This window comes from Ostrinia furnacalis, unplaced genomic scaffold (genome assembly GCF_004193835.3).
Source record: "Ostrinia furnacalis isolate ACB-3 unplaced genomic scaffold, ASM419383v2 OfSCF7395, whole genome shotgun sequence".
Lineage (NCBI taxonomy): Eukaryota > Metazoa > Arthropoda > Insecta > Lepidoptera > Crambidae > Ostrinia > Ostrinia furnacalis.
Genome location: NW_021137634.1, coordinates 451373 through 468731, shown reverse-complemented (window position 1 = coordinate 468731; position 17359 = coordinate 451373). Strand labels below are relative to the sequence as shown.

Below are 17359 nucleotides of genomic sequence, written 5' to 3'. Positions count from 1 at the left end.
TCAGTTAGCTAATTATTGGTGTCAGGCTAGATCTAGATTTTCTTTTATACGCTCATATTTGTGTTGGAATTTTTATTGGGTTTGGTTTTTGCAATAACAGTTCAAGGTCAGTATGTTGTCCACTTCAGTCTATTGTCATTGTTAATTAACTTATGGTTACTATCAAATAACTGCAAATTATTCATCTATATCCCGTCGTGTTTACGACTTCGAAGGAATCGGTGTTGTTTTGTTTCTAATGTTTTGTTTGTTAGATTATGTTGTTGTTTCTTGACCAGACACGTGCATAATAACGTGTAGCTCGACGCACTTCAGTAGCTGGCTCAGTGTATAAGGTTTCTATGTGTTTACACTGGCCAGTATCAATTTACTATCAAAGTATTGATTCGCAAGTTTTGTTAGCTTTAAAAAAAGTATGTGGTGAATTTTATTATTATCGCGGTTGTTGGCATGAGCCCAATAAAATGTGGGTTACAGTTCAAGCAATGGCGAATTACTGATGACAGAAGCGGAAGTCATTTATACAGGGTGTAGATTGGGTGAATCAAACTGATAGGGAAGGTAGCTCTACTAATGTACTATCCCTAAAAAATATGAAAAAAAAATAAAGCTCATAAGGAAACAAAAAAAATATTTGAAAAAGTGAAAATAAATCAGCTTTGCCCAAGTATCTGGCTGTAATTGCTGCGTTTGGAGTTTATTTGTACTTTTTTCTTACTAATATTAATTGTACATGATCGCTTCGTTTATCTGTATACAAACTTTTAAAAATAATGACTAGATTTCGAGTTTAGAGCACTTTATTTTTTTTTTAAATCTGAACTCAATTTTTTTCCATATTTTTTAGGGATAGTACATTAGTAAAGCTACCTCCCCTAGCAGTTTGATTCACCCATTCTGGGACACCCTGTATATTATTGAAAAAATGATATTATTTAGTGTTACAGCATAATTTGACAATTACAATTTTCATAATTGAATTTTACTAAAGTTTCCACGTTCGTTCGTTCGTTCGTTCGTTCGTTTCAGCCAAATGACGTCCACTGCTGGACAAAGGCCTCCTCCAAGGCTTACGCTCGAAGCCGACAGCTCGAAGGCGACATAGCTCGCAGAATTGCTAAAACCAAGTGGCAGTGGGCGGGGCACATAGCTCGTAGAGACGATGGCCGTTGGGGCAGAAAAGTTCTCGAGTGGCGACCACGGGCTGGAAGACGTAGCGTGGGCAGGCCTCCTACTAGGTGGACCGACGATCTCGTAAAGGTCGCGGGAAGAGCCTGGATGCGGGCAGCGCAGGACCGTGCATTGTGGAAAGTTTCCACATTTTGACCTAATTACGATGTCATGTCAGTAAGACTGATGTTTTTAAGTATGTTACATGAAATGTGAGTCTTCATAATTAATTGCACACGTAATACCTACTAATTAACGTAGCTGAAACAAAATTAATATGACAGATACTTTATAAAAAGTAAAGCAAAAGTTAATACAAAAGGAGCAATGGCCGAAAGTTATTGAACCGGTTTTAAAAAATATTCTAAGATAGCATATCTGATAGAAAGTACATTACTTACATGTACCTATGCAAAACAAAAAAGCTTCGAAGGAACCATATTACATATTCGGATTAGAGCTCCTTAGACGTTAATGTGCCTTCTTCGAAAAATGAAATTTAATGCAGTGTAGAGCATCAGAATTCAGACTAGTTTGGCAAATAGTTATCAACCTTGAGGTTCAGTTTTCGGTTATATTTTTCAGCTTTCAAATTGTATCGCAGCTCAGACATATAGTTTCAGAAACGTGCTTCCAATTACTATTGACCCGTCAGGTTATCTAATCTAGCTACGGGCTAGTTTGCAGACCGCGTGCTGTAAACATGTCTTATTATCTCGTGAAATAAGAATATTTAATTAGCATTTTAGGTTGAGGTGAATATCTAAATCAAATCTATCAATTATTGAGCAATATAAACTTGATACATTGCTGAAACGTTTCAAATTTCAATTTTTAAAGTGATTTACAAACTCTCAGCGCTATGTTATAATAATGTTATTAAAGTATATCGAAGACAGAAGAGTTATATTCCCTTTTTCGAGCACTAACTAAGCGAAACAAAATTTATCTTCTGCAGTTTTTATTAACATAGCGATACAATTTATAGTGATTACAGGAAACTATGGATGGAATGTTGGGTTATTTTTATAAAACTTTTGTACCAAATGTCTTTGTTTAAGAAACTAGTTATATCTTTATAGATTCTTAGTCACACAGGACAGAGTCCTCACAGCAAGTCATTACGCACACCTTGCCCGCGTGCTCTTTTTTGTTCGTGGCTTTTTCCAATGTCATGGCTGTGAGATGATCTGGGGTGAATGAATTATGTTACCATTTCGGTTATAGAGCACTTGTCTTGCCTTAAAATAAAACTGGCAGAATGTCGTTGTTAGGCAAGTACATTTTGCACCGCTTAGGTCGGTGTGTGTTAATACAATTAATAATTACAAGCCGTATCTTGCAATTAAATCAATAGCACTATATTGCTATGTGAAGTAACTGCATTGCTACTGTTTCTTGCAATCGTTTAGTTAGTTAGACATTTATATCTTGCTCGATTCAACCATACAATGTTATGCAACATCCTGCGCCTGGTGCCTGGTAGTGCATCGACCTAATATTTCAAGTGATATCTGTGCACATAACGTGGTCACGCTATCCTAAAATACATTTCATCATTGTTTTTAATTTATGTATGATATTGAAGTTAAATTCTTCAAAATATTATGTCGGAGTATTGAGATTAACGTTCTAAGCCTTTATATTATTGATAACACCGATAAAAATCGGCCCATGAATTACTTCATCGTGATCATCGGATGTTTCTTATCTCTACATGTAGATGTATTTGTAGTGCACGTGGCCACTTGTTTTTCTAACCGATACCAAAATAATGCGCACATTAACCCACATATTTTGATTGCTGGAGATTTCCTTCTATCTTTGGTCTCTACATTCAGTAGTTGAAACTTGTTTTGATCAAATATTTATCATATTGTTTTGCTAGTCGCATGGTTCCTTATTTTGTACATTAGTACCTGTATTTTGGTCATATTTTAAGGTATTTTGATGAACATATGATTTTCAGGTGTATTAAATTGATCTTAATCGGATTTATAGCGTCAATAATTCATTTGAGCTACGTGATTAAACTAATCAAGAAATTATTTAAATGCGGAAAATTATCAGTGAAATTTCTTTGTTACAGGACTTAATGAACGTGTCATCGACCCGCTAACATGGGGTAGTATAGTGAATGAACTGATAGACAAATTAGCAACAATTGTAATTTAGTGGATTTTCTTAGTACAAAGGAGTGTGATTAAGTGTTAGCCATGTATTCTATGAACTATATTGGCAAGTTCATCGCGAACTTCCGCGATTTCTACAACGAGATCAATGGGGCTACGTTGACCGGCGCCATCGATGTGGTGGTGGTGGAGCAGCCTGATGGTAGTTTCACGTGCTCGCCTTTCCACGTGCGCTTCGGCAAGCTTGGCGTGCTCCGTTCCAGGTTCAAAGTGGTAAGTGTATTTTATTTTATTAAATGCAATCCATTTTCAATACTGCTGCTGGTATCGGCTTTATTCATTCAGTAATATATTGCATAAATTAATTAACTTGTGTTAACTAGAAGTTTGGCACTGTCTATCTACACTAACGTCTCTATTTATTTCATGCACGAATGAGGAGTTTTATTTACCAGCGAATAACGCATTATTTCTGGGTTAAGAAAAAAGGCAAGAAAGCTAAAGCTGATTAGGGATTGAATTAATCCTACTAATATTATAAATGCGAAAGTTTGGATGTCATGTCTGGATGTTTGGATGTCTGGATGTTTGTTACTCTTTCACGCAAAAACTACTGAACGGATTTTGTTGAAACTTTACAGTATTACTGTTTATAACCCAGATTAACATAATAGGCTATAATTTATGACGATCTGTGACATACTAAATTTCACGCGGGTGAAACCGCGAGCAAAAGATAGTATAGTAATATAGATGAAACTATTTAACTTTTCTAATTTCGTTTTCTGGGAAACAATGTCAGCTCTACCATGGTCTATACCTCGTCAATAGATCAAAATACATGATCATTTGACTGATAATACTGCTGCTGGTATCGGCTTTATTCATTCAGTAATATATTGCATGCATAATTAATTAACTTGTGTTAACTAGAAGTTTGGCACTGTCTATCTACACTAACGTCTCTATTTGAGTTATTTCATGCACGAATGAGGAGTTTTATACTTTCATTTACCAGCGAATAATGCATTATTTCTGGGTTAAGGAAAAAGGCAAGATAGAAAAAACTGGTTAGGGATTGCGTTGCATTGAATTGCGTTTTCTGGGAAACAATGTCAGCTCTACCATGGTCTATACCTCGTCAATAGATCAAAATACATGATCATTTGACTGATTTCATCATTGAATAGAACAGGGTTTCCCAATTTATTTTGCCAAGGAACCCTAATTGATTATACTTTTCCTAGCGGAACCCCCGTCGTACTCCGCCCGCACGCCCTGCCCCTCCCTTGTGCGTAAACAAGCAGGTGCGTGCGAACAACGTCGGTCACGAAACGTGGGATAATATTTTTTACGGAACCCTTGTGGCCTTTCCACGGAACCCCAGGGTTCCGCCGACCACCTTTCGGGAACCGCTGGAATACAATACGATCGCGGTAAATGATGAAAGAAATTAGTCCCGAACTAGCAAAATATTCTTAGCTTAGTCCAGAGTCCAATTTTCACACTACAGTATTCAGTCTCAAACAGGGGCAATTTGAGACGTAGTAGGTATTTAAAATTTTCATTTAGCGAGACATGTATTGGCCTACTGCCAGTTTAGTTTGCAAATTTTAAAGCTATGTCGATGACCTTGATTTTTGTCAAATTATATTAAAGGGAAGCGTCAAGGTTTTCTTATAGAATGATGTTTTTATTGCGGCCATATTCTGAATCTAAAAAAAGTCCATGATCAGGAGACAAACTGGTTATACAATATGGTAATTGGTGACGAAAATGTATTAATAACGATATAAGTGTTTTTACAGTTGCATAACTTATACATATTCATCTACTTAAAACAAAACAACAATCCTTTGTTTAAATATAAAAAATGATTAAGTTAAAGTAGGTATGCGGTTACTTCTAATTAATTCCTTTTGTTTCTTTAACCTACTGCCACACAACAGCGAACAGTGACATATGGCGGTAAACTGGTAGGTATTTATCAATACTACCTATCAAAGTTTCTTTGTGTACCCAAGTGATATTTATGCGACTTCCTACAGATGTGGTGTGGTCATTGGTTGGCCAATCACAAGTCGCGGGTCGTTTGACGTCTTATTACGCCATTACATGACCCCTTTGCACCAAGACCTGTCAAATGTTATGCATTGATCTTGAAAACATAAATTAATAATTGTGTCTACATTCTCATATTATTGAAATAACAAACACATTATTATCTAATCATTAGAACTTCTGACGTCAAAAGAACTGCTCAAGATGACGTTTTGATTTACAAAAACGCAAACAAATTCTTGAATTAGATTAGATTTATTGAAGGTCAATCAAAATATGTTACATCTTATTTATATCAATATTTGGAGCTAGTTAATAGGTAATTATTTTCGACCTCATTCAAGGTAGCCTAGAATTCAAATGTTCCGTGTAGCAAAATCCAATGGAACGACTTAACAGATTTATATTTGCGACATCCTCCGACCTTCTAAAAGCCGCGCCTCTANCGCCTCTATCCTCTATGCATGCGAGTTGAAACGTTCATCTTCGTTCTTTAACATTTGTATGATGTGAAATGTGAACTTGTGACCTTTAAGGAAACATCCGATAGATTCTTACTTGTATGTTACGTTAACTACAACACTATTTGCGACAATAAATGATAATAAATTATCGTAGTAGGTTACTGTGGTCTGAATGTTTCAAAACAATACTATCATTAACCAGAATAACTAAGTATCATTTGATAACACAGAATACTTTATAGTTTTTAGTTCAGTAACAACTACGTGATTGCAGTGATCAAATGAATACAAAATGTAATAAAGTAGGGCCAAAGTCCAAAGCAAGTTTTATTATTAGCATTTCCGAGAAATTTGATAAGAGAAAATTGGCATGATGCTCATGATGTTTGGTAGCACTATAATCATCGCTCGTAGGTGGGTATTAAGCAACGAATTCATATTAATATGTTAGTTTTACAAGATTATTATTGAAATTATTTATAGAATCTTCTTCTTTTCGTGTCGACAACAAACCTACACAGTGTCAGCCCATTCATAGAATGTTCGTACGATTAAATGAATATCCAATTTAACAATAAATACTTCATAACTATGTGCAAATGGTAGCTATGTGCAAATCAGCGCAATCGGTAGCTATAATGTCCATAAATAAACTTAGCTTAGCAACAGATGGTGATTGCACTCGTCGAACAAACAAAGTTGTCGCAAACAAAGCATTGTGAACAAAATGAGTTTGGACTGGACGTTAATTTACACCTGCATCTTATCATTTTAAGATCTGAATTTAACGCTATCATATCGTTGTATGAAATCAAAACCAATAAATAGCTACTTTTACTGTATGTATGTTATAATATACTAATGTTATAAAACAATCTTATGCAATATTCAAACGCAAATACCTATGTCATGGGATTTGCATGTATTTGTAAACAATATCAAATAAACATTTTGATTAGTAACAATATGTGACATCTAGACAATGAACTGTTCAAACAATATGTGATAATCTAAAAGAAAAACGAGCTGAGCACGAATACTCATGACGTTGGGGACTTGGGACTGACGTCAGAAGATTCCACTCATATCATTCGTGATTTATTTTAAAATGTGTATAAATAAATGCATTATGTAGGTTGATTAAAATTGCACAAGTTAGAACCTTGTCGGCGAATAGTGAAACTCGTATGTAACAACCGCGGAGAGAGGCGCCTAGCGCGTCGGCTGTCACCGTCTAGAATGATCTAAACCGGATAGCTGATACTTTGATCGAATTCATTCATTGCTTCGGGCCATAAAACCCTGAGGATTTACATTCTACTGTTGTTATGAAAACATGGATGTTAATAGAGACATTTTAGAGGTCAGTGATCATAGAATTCATTCAAATAGGTCCCAGTTATTTTTAATTCAAAGCAGCGAGTAAACTAACACCTTACACAGGGTAATCCTCAATTATTTCTAAGATTGTTCACACAATTTAGGGAAGGTGTTTAGTGTTTTGTTTTAGAATTAACATAGACACATTGCCAAAACAAGATGTGGAATCTGCGTCTGATTCATTGTGAAAATTGGAATATCGCCAAATGTGGGATAAAGTTCGACCCAAGAATTGTGAGGAAAATTTGGCACAAATATTTACTCTATCCGGCCACCTGTTTTATTTTTACATGGTTTTAAATTTAAAGTATCTTCGGGAGTATGACTTATTAAAGATTATAATGAGTTGACTAGATAAATCTGGAAATAGCTAAAAAAATTCCATCAAAATTTTCCCCTATGTTTGATGGATCGTAAATAAATAATCGACTTATACAAAAAGCGCTGAGATGGAACATTCGGTTTTCAAGACAATAATCCAAATCTTCAACAGCAATTGGTAATCTCTATTCACCTGTATTTTAACTCCTAAAATGACTTCTCTAGGTGGACCTAGAGTTAAACGGTGAGCCGCTCAGCATTCACATGAAGCTGGGCGAATCTGGCGAGGCGTTCTTCGTGGAGGAGGTCGGGGAAGACGAGGCCGAGTGCTCGGCGCACCTGGCCACCTCCCCCATCCCGGCAGCTCGCTTCGAAGACCTCTATGAGCCGCGACGCCGCAACTCCCTCTCAGCCGTAGAACCCGACCACGGACAAGCCTCTGACTACACTAAGCGGAGGTGAGCAGTCATATTGTGAGGCACACTTAAAGTCTAAAATATTCCTCGAAACGCACCTCTTAGTTGCGTTTGTAGAGTACCTAAAAGATGTGCTTCACTGCCTAAAAGGTACGCTGCGAGGAATAGTTTAGGTTCGCTTCATTAGCCGCGCCTGTAGATGGGTGCGCTTCGAGGAATACCTCGATGTTGGAGTATTAATTACACTCGTGTACCTACTCATGCGCCTTGACTCCATCTCGATTGGCGGAAGCCGGTCGTTAAGGAGTTAAGATCATACACGCAATCTTTTTAACGCATTAGACTAACGCGATTACGGTTTCACAATTCTAGAGAATAACCATCAGAATAAATGTTTGTAGCCTTGACAGTGACACGCCTATATTCAAGCAAGTAAACAAAACTGTAACTGAGTATATTTTTGTGTCGGAAAATTCTACCTCATTCATTACTATTCATNAATATTTATAGTGCCTCGCGTTCGCACTTTCAGCCACCCTAAAAGCTGTCTGGCAAGGCGAAGGAACCATCAGAAGTGTCTGGCTGATGAGGAAACTTCATCATATGATAGTTCAAATATTTTATGTAAATATCAGCTTTTATAGTATGACGTAAGTAGGACTACATTTTCATGAACTTTAAGGTGTCTGGCTAAGGACTGCCACCATGGTAGGTGTCTGTCAATTAATGACGTCATTTCTAATAACATTTTGAAGGAAATATCAAAAAATCAGCCTTTATACTTTGACGTAATTAAGTTGGTTTTTTACACACCTTTAGTACCGTCTGTCTGCCAAAGCCACCATGACCCAAACTTCATGTTTGGCCATGGTTCTTAGCTATGTTGGGAGCATGCGCTGACAAACTTTCAGCCTTTATAAAATAACGTAGGTCTGGCGTTCAGTAGCTCTTAGTCTAAAAGAAAAACGAGCTGAGCACGAATACGCATGACGTTGGGGACTTGCGACTGACGTCAAAAGATTCCACTCATATCATTCGTGATTTATTTTAAATTGTGTATAAATAAATGCATTATGTAGGTTGATTAAAATTGCACAAGTTAGAACCATGTCGGCGAATAGTGAAACTCGTACGTAACAACAGCGGAGAGAGGCGCCTAGCGCGTCGGCTGTCACCGTCTAGAATGATCTAAACCGGATAGCTGATACTTTGATCGAATTCATTCATTGCTTCAGGCCATAAAACCCTGAGGATTTATATTCTGTTCTTACGAAAACATGGATGTTAATCGAGTTATTTTAGAGGACAGTGATAGTAGAATTCATTCAAATAGGTCCCAGTTATTTTTAATTCAAAGCAGCAAGTAAACTAATNTGATAATAAATTATCGTAGTAGGTTACTGTGGTCTGAATGTTTCAAAACAATACTATCATTAACCAGAATAACTAAGTATCATTTGATAACACAGAATACTTTATAGTTTTTAGTTCAGTAACAACTACGTGATTGCAGTGATCAAATGAATACAAAATGTAATAAAGTAGGGCCAAAGTCCAAAGCAAGTTTTATTATTAGCATTTCCGAGAAATTTGATAAGAGAAAATTGGCATGATGCTCATGATGTTTGGTAGCACTATAATCATCGCTCGTAGGTGGGTATTAAGCAACGAATTCATATTAATATGTTAGTTTTACAAGATTATTATTGAAATTATTTATAGAATCTTCTTCTTTTCGTGTCGACAACAAACCTACACAGTGTCAGCCCATTCATAGAATGTTCGTACGATTAAATGAATATCCAATTTAACAATAAATACTTCATAACTATGTGCAAATGGTAGCTATGTGCAAATCAGCGCAATCGGTAGCTATAATGTCCATAAATAAACTTAGCTTAGCAACAGATGGTGATTGCACTCGTCGAACAAACAAAGTTGTCGCAAACAAAGCATTGTGAACAAAATGAGTTTGGACTGGACGTTAATTTACACCTGCATCTTATCATTTTAAGATCTGAATTTAACGCTATCATATCGTTGTATGAAATCAAAACCAATAAATAGCTACTTTTACTGTATGTATGTTATAATATACTAATGTTATAAAACAATCTTATGCAATATTCAAACGCAAATACCTATGTCATGGGATTTGCATGTATTTGTAAACAATATCAAATAAACATTTTGATTAGTAACAATATGTGACATCTAGACAATGAACTGTTCAAACAATATGTGATAATCTAAAAGAAAAACGAGCTGAGCACGAATACTCATGACGTTGGGGACTTGGGACTGACGTCAGAAGATTCCACTCATATCATTCGTGATTTATTTTAAAATGTGTATAAATAAATGCATTATGTAGGTTGATTAAAATTGCACAAGTTAGAACCTTGTCGGCGAATAGTGAAACTCGTATGTAACAACCGCGGAGAGAGGCGCCTAGCGCGTCGGCTGTCACCGTCTAGAATGATCTAAACCGGATAGCTGATACTTTGATCGAATTCATTCATTGCTTCGGGCCATAAAACCCTGAGGATTTACATTCTACTGTTGTTATGAAAACATGGATGTTAATAGAGACATTTTAGAGGTCAGTGATCATAGAATTCATTCAAATAGGTCCCAGTTATTTTTAATTCAAAGCAGCGAGTAAACTAACACCTTACACAGGGTAATCCTCAATTATTTCTAAGATTGTTCACACAATTTAGGGAAGGTGTTTAGTGTTTTGTTTTAGAATTAACATAGACACATTGCCAAAACAAGATGTGGAATCTGCGTCTGATTCATTGTGAAAATTGGAATATCGCCAAATGTGGGATAAAGTTCGACCCAAGAATTGTGAGGAAAATTTGGAACAAATATTTACTCTATCCGGCCACCTGTTTTATTTTTACATGGTTTTAAATTTAAAGTATCTTCGGGAGTATGACTTATTAAAGATTATAATGAGTTGACTAGATAAATCTGGAAATAGCTAAAAAAATTCCATCAAAATTTTCCCCTATGTTTGATGGATCGTAAATAAATAATCGACTTATACAAAAAGCGCTGAGATGGAACATTCGGTTTTCAAGACAATAATCCAAATCTTCAACAGCAATTGGTAATCTCTATTCACCTGTATTTTAACTCCTAAAATGACTTCTCTAGGTGGACCTAGAGTTAAACGGTGAGCCGCTCAGCATTCACATGAAGCTGGGCGAATCTGGCGAGGCGTTCTTCGTGGAGGAGGTCGGGGAAGACGAGGCCGAGTGCTCGGCGCACCTGGCCACCTCCCCCATCCCGGCAGCTCGCTTCGAAGACCTCTATGAGCCGCGACGCCGCAACTCCCTCTCAGCCGTAGAACCCGACCACGGACAAGCCTCTGACTACACTAAGCGGAGGTGAGCAGTCATATTGTGAGGCACACTTAAAGTCTAAAATATTCCTCGAAACGCACCTCTTAGTTGCGTTTGTAGAGTACCTAAAAGATGTGCTTCACTGCCTAAAAGGTACGCTGCGAGGAATAGTTTAGGTTCGCTTCATTAGCCGCGCCTGTAGATGGGTGCGCTTCGAGGAATACCTCGATGTTGGAGCATTAATTACACTCGTGTACCTACTCATGCGCCTTGACTCCAACTCGATTGGCGGAAGCCGGTCGTTAAGGAGTTAAGATCATGCACGCAATCTTTTTAACGCATTAGACTAACGCGATTAAGGTTTCACAATTCTAGAGAATAACCATCAGAATAAATGTTTGTAGCCTTGACAGTGACACGCCTATATTCAAGCGAGTAAACAAAACTGTAACTTGAGTATATTTTTGTGTCGGAAAATTCTACCTCATTCATTACTATTCATCGCAGTCCAGTTGCTATTTTGAAAGGGTTTACGTAAACAGTACAAACACTATTGCTAACTAATGTAGAAAGCGAGATTCAATTTATATCGTAATGTATGGGTGTTGTTTACGTTTACCAGTGCTTACCCTCGCGTGTAATCCGAAAGCGAAATTTCAGTGTGCAATTTACATTAATTATAATTCATGTGCAGACATCATGTAAATGGTAATCATATTTTAACCGCTAACTTACACTAGTACATAAATTCATCAGTATTCAACGGTATTTTTACATTCGCAGGTACACCGCTGATGGACAATCAATGCAGAAGCCTAACATAAGTAAACTAACAAAGAAAACCGCCAAAGAAGAGACAACAAATGATAACAATGAAAATGACGCTTTGTTTGAGATGGAAGGACTCGATGAAGCTTCAGATTGGAACGACGGTAGAACGCCGAAGACATTCGCGGCCACCCAAATCGGAGCAGCAGGGAGCGAAGCTAGTCAAACAGTACAGAAAATAAGTGCTAATAATGACTTTCGGCCTATAGAAACTGCTCCTTCCAACCAAGAAGATATTATGAAGCAAAACGGTAACGGGAAAAAGAAGAAGAAAACTAGGAAAATGAGTTCCAAAAAGAAGCATCAGCGAAAATCGTCAACTAGTTCAATATCCAGCCAGTCGGATAGAGCGGGGTCGGAGCAGCGCGCGTCCCAGCCAGCGCCCATTCCTAATGCTACTGACATCAATTTCTTTAGCGACACTGAAGTTATTTCAGCAGCACTTAGGTGAGTTACGAAAACACCGTTGAGCTACCGATTTTGAAACGTTTGCATGGAACATTTTAACCGTATTGTAAGATGTGTTCGTTAGAATATTTTAGTGTATTAACGGCACCTCCCCAATTATATGCGGGAGTGTAGAGATGAATGCTGAGTGAGTTCCCTGGTTACAGCGAAGAGATGTCCAACCTGAAGTTGAATGGCGAGAACCGCATCCCGTTGGCGTTGTCGGACACAGCGTTTGAGGTGCACGCCGCCTCCAGACACGCGTAAACTATACGAATAATACTATTAATACCCGTTCACGCCATATTGAGCTTGCTGTGTTCACATCTTAGTATGTAACATTTAATCATTCCAAATAATCACTAATGTTTCAATCCCCAGAGAATAATAATCGCATTAGTTTTGGTACTCAAGCTTTCGTTCGTTCGTTCGTTTCAGCCGAAAGACGTCCACTGCTGGACAAAGGCCTCCCCCAAGGATTTCCACAAAGACCGGTCCTGCGCCGCTTGCATCCAGGTACTTCCCGCGACCTTCACCAGATCGTCGGTCCACCTAGTGGGAGGCCTGCCCACGCTACGTCTTCCAGCTCGTGGTCGCCACTCAAGAGCTTTTCTACTCAAGCTTTATTGTACAGTTATAGAATTATACACTGGGCGTCCGTACATGCATTTTATACTTTCAATTTAAAACGTAACACAACACTTATGTAAATGTACAGCAAGCTACCGCAACGTTTCATAATACGCACATTTGAGTCGTTTTCTATAACTATGGTTTGGAATATTAACCATCACACTATTATTATGTAACTACACCGGGATACAATGTTGAACTTTGAACAATTTCAAGTGCCATGTGTCTCCGCGCTATTTGTAATCTTATTGCATGATGCAAGAGTACACACTGCACAATAATTAGTCATTATTTGCAAATAGAAATGTGTCAACTTGGTACATAATCTTTAACATAATATCACTACTTAAGCGCATTAATCTTGCAGTAAATTACTAGTATCCGTTTATATTGCTCATAATATTTTTATTCGTCGCATTGTAGATATATGAAATTAATTACAGTTGCGTAGATAATGCTTTTATTTTGAAGCGTAGATTGATTAATGCTTCTGTGGACGTATATTGATATCTACCTACTACTACAGGTTTGGCTGCTGTCGCGTGTTATATGAAATCGTGGCAAATGTATAATAGTCGTCAAGAAAGAAATGAAGATATAAGTCAATTACCTTAAAATAGAAATTTGGCATGACTAATTTTTATTTTAAATGCTACGCTTGACAAAAAAAATGGTGCTAAATGTCGGCCAAATGTCGTAAAGAGCGTGCGCTCCTCGTGATTTTTGAAATGTAGAGACGACTCTATAAAACTCAACCGATGTTCTTGTAAATATGAATATGTATTAATTCTTGACGATTATTATAACGCCCCAAGGCATATTCGAATACCAATATTGACTTCAGAAATGATTGCAGGGGTTCTCGCAACGGCACTCCAGTCCAGTCCGATACCGAGGTTGAGCTGTCTCGGACTGCAGGGGGGGATAAGTCCTCGCAATCTTGGCGCTGGGGTGAATTGCCCGAGCCACCGGTGCGGGGTGCCGAGTCACCCCCGTCGCCTGAATCACCCGCTTCGCCCGCGTCTCCTGCATCGCCAGCGGAACCCGCATCACCCACCGAGCCGTTGAGCTCCGACGAAGAGCGGTCAGCGCGCCGTGGTGTTCTTTCTGGAATGTTCCGCTTCATGTCAGCGCGTGAAGCGACCGAGGTGGCCTCTGAAGGAGTCTATTTAGATGACCTGGACCGCGGGCAGGTCGACCCCGATCTCTATTTCCCCAAACACCACGCTGAGCGGTACCGATCAGGTGAGTTCTCGAATTTTTCTTTGTTTTTTTTTCTGTATTTAGTCATAGCTGTATGTTAATTTTCGATTGTGAGCGTAATTAACCGTTAAGTTGGTTCAAGAACTTGACTCGAAATATGTATGCAGTTTTCGCCCCAGATAGTATGTTTTTAACCTGGATTTTTGTCTCCAGGGCCGCCCAGCACGACGATACCGACGGCCGGCCCTACCGAGGAGGAGTACGAGTCTGGCAACGGGCCCTCGCTGCCGCAGTCGCCGGCTTCGCTCGAGCCACCTGCGCTTGACTCAGATGACGACGAGAAACTTCTGGCCAAGTAAGGGTTCTTTCAAATAATTAGACGTATTCAGCACCGCTCTGGCAGTCCGTGTAACGGGTTCGAATACCACTAGCGGCATACAAAGCACGAATTATGTTTCAAAAAAATTCCCCCACCGATTTAAAACCACTGACAGACAATATTATTTGCACATGCGCTTGTAATAACGGAGCGATGTAGTTAGGTAGAATGAGCTAAATGCGTCATATTGGGAGTCAATTTGTTCCTAAGTGACTAGTGTATTCGAGATTTGAATTACGTTATGGAGATTTCACACTTTCGGCGCAAAGACTCGTGGCAGGAGATGTAATAATAAAACAGTGCACATCACGTTTTCTCTCGCACTCACACTGGTTATGGGTGGCGTCACATCACACAGAGGCATAGCCTTGTTTTAATACGTAATAATTAATAAAATATTGGCGAGTGTGCATCTCTGTTTCAAAAATTACTTATGGCCCCGCCTGTCACGAGTCTGTGAGCACGTAGAATTTTGTCCAATAACCCCAAGCTACCCATCCTTATCGCTCGCGCGTAATTATATTGCTGTCGCGACTGTGCGACGGGCGCCCGCAGTGAGGGTGCGAGCGCGACAGCAACATAATTACGCGCGAGCGATAAGGATGGGTAGCTTGGGGTCATTGGACAAAATTCTACGTGCTCACAGACCGGGCTTTAGCACTTATAAGAAAGATTCTGATTGTACTATTGTTCGTACAGGGGCCAAGTGGGCGTGTACGTGCGCGAAGACGTCGTATCTCGCGCGCTACCGTTCGAGGAGTTCTGCGCGCGCGGCGCCACATTAGCGGGCGAAGGTCGGCTGCTGGTGCGGCTGGGCGACCGCTGGCTGCCGTGGCGCAGCGCCGGCCCGCTGCTGCTGTCGCTGCTGGCATACCGCCGTCCGCTGCCCAACGTATGTAGCAAGGAAAATCTTCCGTGTTTTGCGACGATTTTGCCATGCTCATTATTATTTGTAAGGCGAGGAACATCCGCAAAATATATCACAATTATGGCGACCATGACCATTATGTCAAGAGTGTAAGGACTGGCAGCGGTTTTGCTTACGAGTAGTTAGTTAAAAGAGGAAGAGATAAGGTGCTGTTGGCCACCGCCGCCCGCTGCCCAACGTAAGGATAAACTGCTGTGATTAGCAATGGTTTTGCTTAGCATATTACAGGAGGACGATACTCGTAGTTAACAGAGGAAGAGATAGGGTGCTGTTGGCCCGCTGCTGCTGTCGCTGCTGGCATACCGCCGTCTGCTGCCCAACGTATGTAGCAAAGAAAATCTTCCGTGCTTAGCAGCGGTTTTGCTTAGGAGTAGTTAGTTAAAAGAGGAAGAGATAAGGTGCTGTTGGCCTACCGCCGCCCGCTGCCCAACGTATGTAGCAAAGAAAATCTTCCGTACTTAGCATCGGTTTTGCTTAGCCTATTATAGGAGGAAGATACTCGTAGTTAAAAGAGCAAGAGATAGGGTGCTGCTGGCCTACCGCCGCCCGCTGCCCAACGTAAGGATAAACTGCTGTGCTTAGCAGCGGTTTTGCTTAGGAGTAGTTAGTTAAAAGAGGAAGAGATAATGTGCTGTTGGTCTACCGCCGCCCGCTGCCCAACGTATGTAGCAAGGAAAATCTNCAGGGCCGCCTAGCACGACAATACCGACGGCCGGCCCCACCGAAGAAGAGTACGAGTCTGGCAACGGGCCCTCGCTGCCGCAGTCGCCGGCTTCGCTCGAGCCGCCTGCGCTTGACTCAGATGACGACGAGAAACTTCTTGCCAAGTAAGAACAGCTCTGATAGTCTGTACCATCAATAGCGGGTTGTAATTCCAGTAGGCGCATTTTATAGCATGAATTGTTACGAAAAACGTCCACTACCAATTTGAACGTTAAAAAAGACAATTTGCACATGCGCTTGTAATAATGTGGTCGGGTTGATTGAGCTATATGCGTCATATTGGGAGCCAATTTGTCCCCAAGTGACTAGTGTATTCGAGATTTGAATTAAGGTTCAGCCAAACCAACGCGATTAGCCAGCGTGCAGCGATGGCGATCAGACTTAAAAGCATTGATTACAATTACAACCCGGTCGAGTTAACTGCGCACCTGACAGATGTGACGTCACATCGGACGTTCGCTACGAACGAGGTGAACGAAGAAAAATGAACTAAGAGTCGCATTCCAGCTAGATGCACAGGAGGACCGCGTTGTATGTTACGCAGATTTCACACTACGTAGTTGAATTTAAAAAATCCCAAAGAATTTATAAGATTCTCATTGTACTTTTGTTCTTTTCTCAGAGGCCAAGTGGGCGTGTACGTGCGCGAAGACGTAGTATCTCGCGCGTTACCATTCGAGGAGTTCTGCGCGCGCGGCGCCACATTGGCGGGTGAAGGTCGGCTGCTGGTGCGGCTGGGCGACCGCTGGCTGCCGTGGCGCAGCGCCGGCCCGCTGCTGCTGTCGCTGCTGGCCTACCGCCGCCCGCTGCCCAACGTATGTAGCAAGGAAAATCTTCCGTACTTAGCAGCGGTTTTGCTTAGGAGTAGTTAGTTAAAAGAGGAAGAGATACGGTGCTGTTGGCCTACCGCCGCCCGCTGCC

General features: G+C 39.9%; 1 protein-coding gene across 10 annotated transcripts in view; it reads left to right on the top strand.

Moving 5' to 3' along the window:
• Lpin (phosphatidate phosphatase LPIN) overlaps positions 1-17359 on the top strand; it is a 39897-nt gene that overhangs the window by 7478 nt on the left and 15060 nt on the right. For 5 of the 10 annotated variants that reach the window (XR_003656842.1, XM_028320571.1, XM_028320572.1 and 2 more), the window contains exons 2-8: positions 3260-3575; positions 7754-7986; positions 12081-12572; positions 12740-12835; positions 14062-14450; positions 14622-14763; positions 15487-15679. Coding sequence is in view for 9 of the 10 variants with exons in the window: in XM_028320571.1 (XP_028176372.1) it covers positions 3387-3575; positions 7754-7986; positions 12081-12572; positions 12740-12835; positions 14062-14450; positions 14622-14763; positions 15487-15679 (1734 nt within the window). In the remaining variant the exon portion in view is untranslated. Of the gene's footprint in view, positions 1-3259; positions 3576-7753; positions 7987-11110; positions 11343-12080; positions 12573-12739; positions 12836-14061; positions 14451-14621; positions 14764-15486; positions 15680-16400; positions 16543-17060; positions 17254-17359 lie in introns of those variants that run through there. The other 5 variants (XM_028320575.1, XM_028320574.1, XM_028320578.1 and 2 more) reach the window with 3 other exon arrangements.